The 14,841-nt window shown below is 36.8% G+C and overlaps 2 protein-coding genes across 3 annotated transcripts in view; both read right to left on the bottom strand.

Moving 5' to 3' along the window:
• The window catches only part of tmem120aa (transmembrane protein 120Aa), a 68,271-nt gene extending 64,507 nt beyond the window's left edge, over positions 1-3,764 (bottom strand). For both annotated transcript variants that reach the window (XM_086160592.1, XM_086160593.1), the window contains exons 1-5: positions 3,590-3,764; positions 1,979-2,097; positions 1,194-1,325; positions 1,047-1,106; positions 877-972 (exon numbers count right to left, since the gene is read on the bottom strand). In XM_086160592.1, coding sequence (XP_086016718.1) covers positions 877-972; positions 1,047-1,106; positions 1,194-1,325; positions 1,979-2,097; positions 3,590-3,667 — 485 coding nt within the window. In that variant the 5' untranslated portion in view covers positions 3,668-3,764. The remainder of the gene's footprint in view (positions 1-876; positions 973-1,046; positions 1,107-1,193; positions 1,326-1,978; positions 2,098-3,589) is intronic.
• Positions 3,765-4,829: 1,065 nt separating this feature from the next.
• Positions 4,830-14,091, bottom strand: styxl1 (serine/threonine/tyrosine interacting-like 1). Its single transcript, XM_086160838.1, has 8 exons — positions 13,989-14,091; positions 12,779-12,840; positions 9,702-9,801; positions 8,728-8,861; positions 8,077-8,222; positions 7,869-7,966; positions 7,199-7,311; positions 4,830-5,385 (listed from the first exon to the last, which is right to left on the bottom strand). Exons 1-8 carry the CDS (start codon positions 14,089-14,091, stop codon positions 5,260-5,262), a joined length of 882 nt encoding a protein of 293 aa, XP_086016964.1. The 3' UTR covers positions 4,830-5,259.
• Between the last annotated feature and the right edge of the window lie 750 nt (positions 14,092-14,841).

Here is a 14,841-nt window from a genome sequence, read left to right as displayed (position 1 = left end):
AAAACAAAACAAAAGCATATATATCATGGGAGGATAGATTCCAGTTTTAAATTTCAAATTTCGCATATTTTAAAACAAAACAAAACAAAATTTTACTGTTAATCTCTTACTGTGTTTCTATACTAACCTCACAGACGGCAATTTCAGATGATTTTTGGAAACAATTGAGTGAAATTGCAGAAAAGTAAAATAAAAGTAAGAACAATTACTAAATTGGAGAAATGAAACTATATCATTCCCCACACATTAAAAGCCGCAGCCATTTTTTAGTTTTTTACATCTTTTTTTAAAACATGATGACCAATCAATGTCTTGAGGTACCCATCCTGACCGTCTGAAAAAAAATTTGAATAAGAAAGTCAATATTTTTACGAATTGACATCAAAAGTTGAAAACTTTCTTTAACTGAACAACTATTTTCCATTTTTTTCCAACCGCATCCATAAAAATTGCCACTTAAACCCAACTCGGGGCTCTAAGATGTTTCATTTTCTGTGCTACTTAAAACAGATTTTAAAAGTAAAACACTTTTTTCTTATTATTTTTCAACTATAATAATGGCAAAAAGTGTAATCAAAAACCCCAAAAGTTTTTTCTCCCCATATCTTTTTATTAAATAAAAAAATATATATATATATTTTATACATATTATATATTATTATATATTTTATATATTTATATATATATTATATATTATATATTTATTATTATATATTTTTTATATATTAAAAAATATATATATATATATTTTTTTTCTCCCCAATCGTATGTTTCAATAATCACTTCATCCTTAAAATAACTGATAAAATTACACATCATCTGTTAGGATAACTGTACATCTTGAACAGGAAGAAGAAATCTACTGTGAAATCTGACCTATAGCTGAAGAGAAAGAGGCAGGTGAAGGAGAAGAGGAAGAGGATGACGGTCAGCGCCAGTTTAAATTTCTCATATTCATCTTTGTAGGCAAACCTGTTGGAAAAGAGAGATAATTATGTCACTATCTCATAAAGGCTTTCATCGTGAAGCAGTGCAGAGCCATTTACTTGGATTGTTTGTTGAGAAGCGTCACGTTGATGTTTCCCAGAACCAGAGTGAGATACAACCTGCATGACAAACATTAGAGAATTTGTTTCAATTGCGAATAAATTTAATTGCCCCCAGCCGCCCCCATTTGTCAAATACTAACAAACCCATTCTTCTTGGGCAGGAAAGCTTCCATCTCCGAGAAACAATCCGTTCTTTCCCTGATTGAGTCCTGGATTTCGGTGATAGAATCCAGATCCTCCGAGCTTAGCTTCGGTAATGGCTGATTTTCCTTGCATCTATTCATTTGTGAAATAAATATTACAACAGTTTAATTTCATCAGTCACAATGATTGTGAAACGTGACGATAAAAAAAAATAGGGATAAATAATGTTAATGTTAATCCTGACAGCTGGGGAGTTGGATATTGTATTACAGCAGTGACAATAGGAAACATTTACATTTGCAATCACCATTTTAAAAAAAGAATTAGGAAAATCTGACAAGAGGTAAAGTGCTTGAAAAGAGTTGAAGACCTGAAACAAGATAAGTACTTAAATCCAACTTGTTTTTGACGTTATCTATTTACATCTTTGTAGATGTTGTCCATATACGTCCTTTGACTAGATTACGGGTGCCTTTTTTTAGGTACTTTATGGTAATTATTTCCTTGTTATTTTGTCATTTCAATAATTCCTCGCAGATTTTTAGTTCGATGATGCTGGTTCAAACAATGTCTTTCTTGCAGATGTTGACTTGGCCATTTTATTAAGATTTCTTTTTTTGTTCTTGCTGAAGGTCCACAATGACTAACAGCAATTTTCCATAATTTTGAAACAGCATAATTAAGATAGAGCTGCTTGGATTTTACCTGAACTTAACGGCAGGTTCAATCCGGCAAACACTGTCAGAATATAATCCGATTCAGGTCATCTGACTGATGACACTCACTCTTTGAGCGAGGCGTCGAGCTCTCGCAACTTCTTCCTCTGACGGGCAATGGCTCCGCTGCAAGTGTTCTGCAACCTGGTCACTTCCTCCAGCTTCTGCTTGTATAGACGATGGGTGTCCTGGAGTAGAGACCATGAAGATGTTCAAATACTGATAGATTCATTTCTTTCGGTTGTTATAGGAGGATCCAATCCCTGGTAAGGTCTCCCAAGGTCCAGCTGGGTATAGCCTGAGCAAACAATTAGAAGCTGCTGCCAAGTGGGTTCAGTCAGAGGTGAATGTGTGAGCGTGGTAAGCTGTTTATGGACAGGAATTTGACCTCCCTGGTGAGGAAGGAGACAACTAGAAACAGTCAGATGCATCACTGAGCCCCCTGAGAGGGACTGGACTCTCTTTTGTCTGGAGTCACCCAGGATGAAAAACGCCAGCCGGATGAGGGGATACTCACTTGTCCCCTGCTGAGCACCAGTGTATAAGAGATTTTACCCTCGAATGAGCAGGTCGCCCCCTTGAAATTATAAATAGAGAGAGGGAGATCTCTAATACTTGTTTGAGGTTATGTGAGGACAGCCCATCTGAGTAGTCAGCCTGTATGCAAGGACTTAGTTCTGTTCCTACTGAACAAATGACAAATCTAAATGATCTATATCCGTGTGCATCGTGGTATCAGCGTTTTGGGGCTTCGTTTAGTTAATTGATGTTTGACGACTTGGGGATCCATGATGTAAACCATTGATGATAGAGGTCATCAAGCAGAAAAAAAGAGACCACAAAATTGGGCATGGTTTGCCATGAGGACTTTTGAAACCAACAATGAGTAAAGGGGCTCGAGTTTCAGTGTCTGCCAAGGACGTTCTGGTAGCATTGAGGAGGCGCTGACAAACTATCAGATGACTGAGGAAGGAAAGACATGCAGTCCTGGAGGAAACCTGTTAACCTTGACAGAGAACAGCACTGGCCAGTGGAAGGAGCACTCTGAGGAACTTTTCATGAAAGAGGTTTTTTTTTTTTTTTTTTTTTTGCTTTATTTTGAAATCTATCCACAATTTCAGGAAGGGTATAATTACATCCTGTTGGGCTAAAAAGAGCTTATATTTCGAGGGATTATTCCGGAAGTTCGTGCATGTAATGCAGTAACTTGACGATGTGGAGGGCGTACCTGCCGGGATAGGTGCACAGACAAAATAGGACGGTAGAGAGGCCTAGGACTAAGAAGGATGCTTTGGTATTTTGCATATTTGAGTGTTTCAATTGAAATATTCAGCATTTAATTTCAAGAGTTTTTTTTCTTTTGCTTGAGGAGAGCGACACATACCATAAATAGGTTTGAAATAAGTTCAAGCCAAAGCAAGTCCCTCTACCGGCAAATAACAGAATCCATAATAAAGCTTGAGTTGACTTCATACATGTCAAGTAAGGCAGTCGCGTTCATGTTTCCGGAACTCTGTCGACGGTTCAACTCCACCCGACTCACTCGGCTTACTTTGGCCGCAACATAGAGCCGCTGTCTGGGCTGCTGAAGGCGTATCCCTCCGCTCGCCTCTGACCCTCCCACTCGACTCGGTGGCTAAACCCGGAGAAGGCGCTTAGATATCACGGTACGAAACTTACATGGATTTGTTGGTAGTCCTTCTCCAAATCCTCCCATTCCCGAAAGCACTCAGACACTCCCGTCGGACTGAATAGCATTTTTACCCCCGACTTCGGTGGACAGGCTGTCCGAGTTCAGAAATAGTCATTCTCCGTTGAGCAACAAATGTGATGATGTAGCTAAACTTATTCAGGAAACGAGCTGCTACTTCCTGTTCGAGCCTTCACAATATTTCACGACTGTACTTAAAACTTTTAAACTTTATGTGAACCAATGTTGCCACATTAATGTTCAATTTTATGACATAAACCGTAACATTTACCACCCTACTAACAGTGTTCTTACCATTAATGTTAATACATTAATGCTAGGCAACAGCAGAGGAAATAGCTTACAGTATCAAACTACTAGGAGTATGTACATACAAGTAGTGTGTCAATACCACGAATAATTCACAATTTTGTTGCTGACATGTCATGTTTGTTTTCATTTAGTACATTTGTGTCAATTACAAACAATAAATTTACAATTGGTGACAGAACACAACAACAAAGGCTGATTTTATCGGACTCAACGCATTGGGGCTTTTATTAACGATGTGATACGGAACTTCCGGTTTCTTCATTTCCGGCGTTTGCGCGCTTCACTCATTGTATCTGATGTGGTACTTAATGTTTTCGAGTTTGCAAACGAATCGTTCAACCAAACGTTTCGTCTCCACTCAAGGCGACTCCTTATGGCAAATCAGCGACTCAAAATATTAAATAGTTACTTTAAAATGTACATTGTCGGGCATTTCGAGATCAAAGCACAAAACTCAGCCTCCATAAAAATGTCGGGCACATTTTTCTTTTTCTCTTACCTTGGATTTTGTGTAAAACTCAAAAAATTGTTAACACGATTTTACAATCAAAATGGTTTCATTGATCCGGATTGATACAGTTTGTATTTCTCGGTCAAATGACAAGTTAATACTCTCCTTCAAGAAACTGCTAATTTAATTACTCTATTACTAGTTATTATTTTAAGAGCAGTTGTTATAAATCTCACTAGTGTTGCTAAAACACATCAAATCTGGAGCAAAAATATTATTCAAGGCTTAAGACTACAGCTTAATCCTGAATAGCAATATTTGCAAATAACATTTTTAACTTGGCACAAATATGGAGAGTAGAGAAATTAAAATAAAATAAGAATAACGATTAAAATAGAAAACAGTTACATAGAGTTTGAACAATTAAGTATGAAACAGTAATGCTTATTGGTTTTGTTTTAAAAAGAAGCACAACCATACAAATAATGATAACCTTCTGTGATAACATAATTTTTTTGACATTATTCTCACGAGGAACAAATTGATTTATGTTGTTTATATAATGTATATGTGACAAGAGTGATACATCCACCACACCACACGGGGAAAATTGCAGATATAATAAGAATAAATAAAGCTCCAGATACAGAAGCATTAAACAAGGCTATGGTCATTAAAAACCAATAAAAGATGGAAAATAAAAAAGACTGGATAGGTAAACATAAATTAGCTATTGTTGCATTTTAAGGCGTCTGTCTGTGTATAAAAACTGAAAAGCAGACTCACCACTTTCTATGTATACAAAAAATAAATAAAAAATAAGACAAAAAAAAAAAAAAAACAGCTTTGTAGCTGGTGAAATATTCCTGCGTCTTATTAAAATCTAGAGATATCTGTGACCTTTTGCCCCCTGGTGTGAAGCTCCCAGTCAGACAGCTGCTGGATGAAGCCACTGTTTGGCCTCATGTCTGGTTTACATTTCTGCAGCAGCCTCCACGCTTCCTGTGAAGTCAGATTTGCAGAATAAGTCCTGAAAATGCAGTTCATATAAAAATGTTCTGTACTATGACTATATGTCCTGCTTGAAGTGGTGGAGCATTGGCAAAAAGGGAACCAATTTGAAATATGTCCTGATTGATTCCACCCAGTTTTTCTCATGTGATCATGTCGCTTTGATGCCTCTTTGAATAAAAAAATAAATTAATTTTAGTATAACCATCTATAAACTGCAGCCACTGAGGTAGCAGTCAAATTTGGAGCTACTTCAGAGCTTTATGTAAATATTCAGTTAATGCAAATAATGACACAGTACTATCAAGCAGCTGTTTTTAGATGTTTGGCATCATAAGCTTTGTTTCCATGAACATGCTATTTGTCTTTTTAAGGCAGAATATTTAAAAATGAATGCGTTAATAAATAAAATGTACATTGATAACATACATCAGAATAAGCAAAAGAATAGAAATAGCCCCTAATATTTGTAAGGAAAGTCTGTTGATAGAGGAGCTGCTCCATCATATATCGACCAGCTTACAACTAACTTGCTGACACAAGGAAAAAAGTCTCTAGCTTCTCATTATAATTGAGTGTGAAGCCCAGTCAGACAGCAGTTGGAAAAAAACCAACTCAAAATATATAATTTTGAGTCAGTTAATAATCTCTGACAAAATGTTTGGAACTTTGTTTGATCAGCACAAAAGCTTCAGAAATTAATAATTGGAAATAGAATATATGTTGTGAGGTAGAGATGGAAAAATAGCTTGACTGAGATTGCCAAACTTTTTTTTTACTAGTTACTGGAAATGATCCTGCTGGGCAGACCTTCAGGAGCATCTTATTCAGAGACATTCAATTTGATATCTTCTAGATTTACCCACAATATTTTACTAGCTATTTTTAATGAAGTGTAGTGAATTCAGAGGCAAGGTAGTACATTTCCCGCTCATTCAGATTGCTTGCAGATGATAATTATAGGTTTGCTTCTTTTGCAGGAAATGGAATAAACCAGGTCATGATTTTCTTCAGAACTTACTCACTTAGTGAGCACAAATTGCTGTTTTGATTTTTCTGTTTTGTAACATCCTAAAAAAAAGGTAAATCCTATGGGGGTTACACAAAAATGAATAAAAATGGAATCTTAATTTTTTTTTAATGCATCTTTAATGTATGTACTTGCCCATTTTATCTTTAACCTAATTAGTTACATTGTAGCTTTTGTAAAAAAAAACAAACAAGTAAACTACACATACCCTGTAAATGAAAGGAGACATTTCAAATGATTTACATTCAATATTTCATCATTTCAAGATTCATTTGATTTAAGGAAATTTCTTAATCTCTTACTCATGGGAATTTCACATTCTTGAAAGAAATAATAAAAAAAATCTACTAAAAACGGAAATTGTTAAATTAGTGTAGGATATTGTAGAAATACACACACACACACACACACACACTCACACAAGAAAAATTACCATACAAAAGCACAAATAAAGTTGTACACACTGTGTAAGATCCGTAGAGATTTGTCACATGTAACAGCAGGTAACAGGACAGGTATGAGAAGAAAAAAAAAAATTTAATTTAATTAAAGATTAAATTAAAATTAAGAAAATTAAATAAATACATTTTCGGTGACGTTTGAAGAAAGCTGTCATTAAAATCTTTCGGTGATAAAATCGCATTCCATATATTTTCAGAATTAATTTCTGAGGTTTTGAAGGTGGATTATAATTCTCTCTATATATCCTTGCCGGATAGATATAACCATAATATTTCTACATCCTGCAATGTATAAAGTAAAAGTGAACCTTACCTCCAGAGTGTAATTGAGGTGGGACATGAGGAAGGCCATGGCCACAGCACTACATCGACTTCTGGCTTGTGCAGAAACAACCAAGACGCGGGAACCTTTGCTGATGTTCTCAGCTGTAGACCAGAGAAGATAGGGAAGGCCAAAACAGTTGAGAACTTGTAAGTGTTTATAAAAAGTTCTATTGTACTTTATTTTATAATGAACCTTGAAGTAAGAGAGCCCAAAGCGCTGTACTTCACATCATTTTTATTGCATTATAGGTCATACATTTTCATTGAACATGGTTTTTCAGTTAAAATTTTCACTTTGGTAATATTTACTTGTAATTTTTTGTACCAATTGTTCTATTGTACTCCACTGAAATAGCAACATATCCAAAAAAAAAAAATATCTGTCAACATCTTCTCGTAGCAACTGGACTTGTTTTTATTGGATGACAGGTGAAATGTCTTCAAGGAAGGAAAAACAAGTCTTGTCGCAAAGAGAAGAATATTTTGACAAGAATGAATAGAAATGTTGTTTTTTCTTTTACCTGAGATTTCTGCAATTTTAAAGACCATGATCTGTTTCTTCTTTGATAAAGTGACCAAGTGATCCCAAGAATATCCAATCATAACAGCAGCCAACATGGACATTGAATTTATGCATAGTATCAAGGTTAAAAACTTACCAATAAAACTACAGGTATTTTCAAAAATTGAGTATAAATCAGACGTCCCCATGTTACACAGAGAAATGTTCAGGATGCTCTGGTTCTCATTTAAGGAACTGGAGAGATTAGAAAAACAGAATAAATGAAGGTTTAAATGTGAAAGATCAATTTAAAAGCCCAAGACTCAACAATATATGGATGTCTCATATCGATAATAATGTCTTACTGTAGCCTTTTACTCTCACAGATACTGACAATGGCACTGATCTTCAGGTTTTTGGTGACATCGGGGTCCATACCCTGGTTTAGGTCCCCCATGTAGAGCTGTCCTGCTAAAATCTCTACAGGATATGACCTGAGGTGTTCTAATTCCTGAGGAAAATAAAGATCACATGTATATCTGCTGACATACTCCTCTCAGTGGATTGAATACTCCAAAAAAATCCCCAAATTCTGTGGATTCAATTGGCATATTTTATAAACACCTGGTACTTTTAGTGTGCTTATTTTTTTTAATTAATATTTATTTATATTTATATTTATTTTATTTTGATTTATTTTTTTATTGTCTGAAAATAATATTTAGAAAATCATATTTAGAAATTGGTGAAAAATAGATTGTGCAACAAATGGCTGTCCAAAACAAACCAAGAAAAAGAAACAACAGAACAAGACAAGAGTTTTTTACCAATCAAGTTTTCTCAAAAAGTATTGCATATATATAGAGAAGCATAATTTTTAATTTCACTTATGGCATTCCTGACAAAGTTTCCTCTGGTTCTAAACATAACATAAACTTGAGACAACCAGACAGTTTAAATTCCTCCAGACTTCACCTAAAGGACAAATGTCACAGATTCTATCATGTTTTTCTTACCGTGATGGTGAAGAGAATTTTCTCTGTCCTTAAAAATGGATAAAGCGCTGAGAACTTCTGAAAACCTCCTTTCAGTATTTTGACTGGATACAGACTGACGACAGCGAGAACCATTGCGCATTTGACAGCTCTGCCTGAAATTAGAGAAATTATTATCCAGCTGGAATATAATAATACAGCTATGCCACTCCCTGTTCAGTTGTCTGTAATGGTAATCATAATAAATGTGAAGTAATGCCACACTGGAAAATTTTTGTGCTGTCCTTAATATTGTTATTATTGTCAACATTAATAATAATAACCATAATAATAATGTTATTATTATCAATAATAATAATAGTAATAATAATAATTAGAAGAATGATAATAATTATAATTTGGCCCTGGGATCAACGGCTGTACACTGCCTCTCACCCAATGATAAGTAATAAATAATGAATGAATGAATGAATGAATGAATGAATGAATGAATAATAATAATGATAATGATAATGATAATGATAATGATAATGATAATGATAATGATAATGATAAAAAGTGTCATGAGACAACAGTGTTGTGAATTGGCTCTAATTTGGTAAAATTTGACATCGCTTGATTTCCCTTCCTGAGCTGATGGTGGACCAGAATTTACTTGAAGCCGTCTACAAGGCATTGTCCGCGGCATCACTGAACACCTAAGTTATTACTTTGGCCATTGAGTGAAATAGAATTAAATGCCAAATTCAGTTTCATTAAATGGTCTCTAAATTTCTCACTGAGAACTTTCGAGTTCACTCAGCATTTTTTGTTGGGATTTCTTTTGTTAGTTAGTTTTCGTGACCAAATTTCCAGATTCTCTTACAAGTGAATGCAGCATTAGAGGATCACAGTGTTGGCGGTGTATATATTACTACATGATAAATAATACTTCATCTTCTAATTTCTTACTAACAGTAATATTTGCCCCCATTGTGCTATTTTCTGATGATTACCTTGGCCCTGTAAGCAACTGGAATCACTGTCATAAACCACAACATGCCTCATGGTGTCGATCTCCACAGCTTCCGGCAGCAAGAGCCCACCTCCTGAATCCTGGAATGTAGTCAAAACAAAAGTGGAGCAGTATGCTTAAGACACATAAAATTATATGAGAATTATTGTCATGAAAATATTTGTCTACGGCAAGTTACCAAAACACTGGGGGCTCATTTTTTATTATAAAACAAGTCATATATTATAGGTTAAGTTTTATCTTATGGATGAATGCCTTATTGTACCCCCTTGCAACCTTAAATCCTCAAGTGGACAATTAATGTTGAAATGTCCATTCCTCATGTTTCATGTTCCTTAACATTGACACAAAAGTGCAGAAGTTCTGTAAAGTAAAATAAACCTGTTTACCCCAAAAAAGCCACATTACTGTGGAGGAGGAGTTTGCATGTGCCAGTGATTCTGGGAGATATGTTGTCGGGGGCTTTATGCCCCTGGAAGGGTCAGGCAAACAGGTCCCAGGGGAGGACCAAGCAAAGCACGGCTGGTGGTTGGGCCTTTACCCATGGGGCTCGGCCTGGGCACAGCCCGAAGGATTGACATGGGTCCCTCTTCCCTCTTCCCATGGATTCACCATCCACAGGACGGGCCAAGGGGGTGCAGTGTGGCGGTCCAATCCTTGGCTGTAGAAGCTGGCTCTTGGGACATGGATTGCCACCTCTCTGGAGGGGAAGGAGCCTGAGCTGGAGCGCAAGGCTGAGAGATTCTGACTAGATATAGTCGGTCTCACCTTGACTCAGACCATGGGGTCTGAAACCAGGCCTCCCGAGAAAGGCTGGACTCTTTTTTACTCTGGAGTTGCTCCCGGTCAGCCATGGTACAGCCACATCCCAAGGGAGGCGGGGGACATTGAGTCCAAATGGGCCATGTTCTGTGCTTGCATTGTTGAGGTAGTAGATCGGAGCTGAGGTTGTCAGGCATTCAGCGCTTGTCGGGGTTGTGACCCTCGAACCCGCTGGTGGATCCCAGTGGTAAGGGATGCTGTCAAACTGAAGGAGGCTCAGGAGTCAGCTGACAGGTACTGGCAGGCCAAGCAGCATATGGCTGCAGTGGTTGCCAAGGCAAAAACTCGGGCATGGGGGGAGTTCGGGGAGACCATGGAGAGTGACTTCTGGTGGGCGTTAAGGAGATTCTGGTCCACCATACGATGGCTCAGGAAGTAAAGCAGTGCTCCTTCAACACTGTGTGCAGTGGGAGCGGGAAGCTGCTGACCTCAACTCATGATGTTGTAGATTGGTGGCAGGAATCCTCCCAAGACCTCCTTAACCCTGTTGAAACGCCTTCCAAGGAGGAAGCGGAGTTGGGGGACTCTGGAGCCAACACACCAATATCCGGGGCTGAAGTTGCTGAAGCAGTCAAGAAGCTCTTCAGTAGCAGGACCCTGGGGGTGGATGAGGTCCGCTCTGGGTTCCTCAAGGCTTTCTCATCAGCTCTTCAAAGTACTCTTTCCATCTTCCCATCACTCTTCTAGCATCTGTCAATACAGTTTCCCCTCTATCCTTAATCACCTGGACCTGCTGTACATCCTTTCCATCTCTATCTCTCTGTTGAGCCAACCTGTATAGATCATTCTTACCCTCCTTACTGTCCAACCAAGCATACAAGTCATCGTACGCCCTCCTTTGTTTTGCGTTTGCTAGCTCTATTGATATGATATGATATGATATGATATCATATCATATCATATGACCTCATATAATATCTCCCTGCATTTCTGTCTGTTCTCTTCAGTCACCTCAGTATCTCACTTCTTTGCTTTCTTTGCTTCTTTTCCTTTCTCAACTCCTCCCTGAAAGCCACACAACACTCCTCTCTTTTCAGCTTCCGTTTTGTCCTCTGCTCTGCCTTTGTCCTCTTGATCTTCCTCCTCACCAGAGTCATCCTACAAATCCACCATCCTATGGTGTCTGGCTATGCTCTCACCTACAACTACTTTGTAGTCACTGATCTCTTTCAGGTTACCTCATCTATACAAGATGTAGTCTACCTGTGTGCTCCTACCTCCACTCTTATAAGTCACCCTATGTTCCTGTCTTTTCTTGAAAAGAAGTATTTGCTACCAACATTTCCATCCTTTATACCAAATATGCCCAACACTTCTTCATCTCCTCTATTGCCTGCACCAACGTGTCCATTGAAGCCTGCACAAAGTACCACTCTCTCATCTCTGGGATATTCTGCATCGCTTCATCTAACTCATTCCAGAACTTCTTGTTCTCTTCTATTTCCAGTTTCAGACTCATAAGTCTATCAGACATTCTTTTTGCCTCCAGAACATTCCTCACAAACTCCTTCTCCAAGATAACTCATATTCCATTTCTCTTCCTGTCAGTACCATGATAGTGCAACTTAAAGCCTGCTTCTAAGCTTCTAGCCTTGCTAACTTCCCACCTGGTCTCCTGGACACAAAGTATATCCACCTTACTTCTCTGCATCATGTCGGCCAACTTTCAACCTTTTCCTCTCAATAGTCGCTTATTAATAATCTTTTGAACCAATGAAATGAAATAGGACAATTTCCCAAAGCACAACTGTTGATCTCTCATAGCACAGGGGTTGGAAATCTCTGCACTAAACCATTTTATTTGCTTGTGATCCAAATTTGATAGAAAAGATTTAAAATCCATTACATGATTATTTTTGAAAATTCCACATCTGGAACTGTTCAGGGAAATTCCCAATTGGTATTTGCTGATAGTGTTGTTTTCTTTGCCCACGGCTGAAGGGCAAAAGCTGCCAAAAAAAAACACAGGAAAGAAAAATGCCGAGAGACTTCAAGTGTTCTCAACCATAACCAGCAAATTGTGGAAACATAAATAAATAAAACAAACAAATAAATCAATACAATTAGATACAAAGCACTTTAAAAGTCCAAAAAATAAACTTCCTGTGAATGATGATAAGTCAATGTTGGTTATAAATTTGTATAAGAGTGATATTCTTATATGAGTTTCAGTGCTGTTTGGGATAAAGGCATGAATTCTAAGTTTTGCTGCCTGAAATAAAATATGATCATCACCTCATTGACATTTTTCGCTGTGACAATGTGGCTCACTCTGTAATCCTGAGTTGTACGAGCATCTGGAAACAAATACAAACAGGGATGGGGAGTTCATTTTCCTGCACAGTCTCTCTCTCTCTCTCTTTCACACACACACACACACACACACACACACACACACACACACACACACACACACACACACACATAAGAAAAAAAGCAGCGACATTTGCATAGCAATTGTGAACGTTTACAGTGATTACCAGCAATATATTACCGCCCTCCCCAAATAGGTAACAGATCTAAATAATTTAGATTAAAAAATTTAGATAAAAAATGTTTTTACTTATGAATTTAAAAAGTAATAAACTAAAATGTTTACTAATTTGCTAAAAAACACGTGGCTAAAAAAATCGTGTGAAAGTCATTTACTTTGCTCTTCATTTGTCCTGAAACCAAATGTAACAATTAAATGACGTCTTGGGATTCAGGAAACATTTATCAAATGTTCTAAACTAGGGTGAAATATAAATTTGTGAAAACGTCACATTTTCTTTGTTTTTCACAGGACCATGAGCATGTACTAATATTTAGTTGCGCTTCTGCCAATAAAAACATTGGGAGGAAAATCATAATAGAATTGCCTCCTATCAGCATGCCAGAGCATAAATATTGCATGAATGTTGCATTGCTGATGAATTTCAATTCAGAAATAGAAACTAGAGAGAAATAGAAACAAGACATTTGTTAAAGAGATTTCTTTTCAAATGAATAGCATGTTGAATAACCTATCAGAATTGGTGTCTTTATTTTGAGACATCATTTTGCTGCATAACTCGATTTTTTTAACCATACAAAAGAGATTTTCTTGAAATATATTGTAGTTTTAAGGTATCTTTAAGTAGTCTTTGAGTGCCATGTGAATATCTCAAGTTGGAGCGTGATCTTTATTGGAGATCCAAATATGGCCACCTTTTTTAAATGTTTACGTACAAATATCCAACAACATTTTATACGATATTCAAACAATGTGCAGAACTAATAACTGTAAACAAACAAAATCATTTCCCTCACAATAAATGCAGAAAGTCTAAGTGAATCTGATAGTCTAAGTGAATCTGAATATCATGTGTCAACATATTTGAACAGGATGTTATATTTTCTACCAGCACACCTCAGAAAACCACAGATCACTTAAAGGATGAATGAGCAGGAGGAAATTTCTCACCCATTAAACACAGGAAGTTGGTCTCTGCCAGGCGGGAAACACACCTGTGCTGGTTGAGGAGGTTGTAGAGCTGCTGAGACTCACATATCTCCAACCTCTCCATCACACAAACAACACAAAACACACAATATCAGCAAGGTGAACACTCGTCTTCTTACAGAACTGCTGCTGTTTGTATTGTTACTAGGCAACCTGATGTGTGTTCCTTCTTGGTGTTCAGTAGCGACAGCTCATAGCACACAGTAACATCAACAACTGTGTGCCTCATCTTTGTGACATCACAGCGTCCCCTCCCTTCCCCCTTCGATGGGACAATGTTTTTGCCCTTGCAGAAATTTGAAACTTTTTCAGTTTTTTTTTATTTCAAAAATGTCAAAAAATGTATACATATTAAAGGCTTTCCCATTTTTTTTTTCTTAATTTACTCCATTCTCTTGCGGTGGAAAGAATTGAATATATTTTATATGTCCTCTGATAGGAAACATGCATAAAAGAACATAGATTAAAATTGAGGTATTTCTAGGTTTGATTAGCTTTTTTTTGTGACATCTCCTTTAAAATTAAAATTCTTCAGTATTTATTTATTCTTTGTGTGACATTTAAAATGGGCTATCTGTGAATATCTTAATACCACTTCTAATCCAATCCAATTTCTGCAATTACATTTAATGGAAAACAGAAGTAAAATAAAAAAGAAAATTGTTTATAAAGAATTTTCATGCTCTTGCAAACTGAGCAGCATTCATCTTCAACAATTCAAGGCAAACTTGTGATAGGCAGGCGGTATTTATTATCAGTTCGGTTTCAAGTAACGGTTTCACTTTTGTTTTTATTTTTTAAATCATTTTAATTG

Source organism: Fistularia commersonii, chromosome 15, assembly GCF_037954325.1.
Source record: "Fistularia commersonii isolate RoL2024-O1a breed Wild chromosome 15, RoL_Fcom_v1.0, whole genome shotgun sequence".
NCBI lineage: Eukaryota > Metazoa > Chordata > Actinopteri > Syngnathiformes > Fistulariidae > Fistularia > Fistularia commersonii.
The sequence above is the reverse complement of the archived record's forward strand: the minus strand, read 5'-3'. Positions and strand labels throughout refer to the sequence as shown.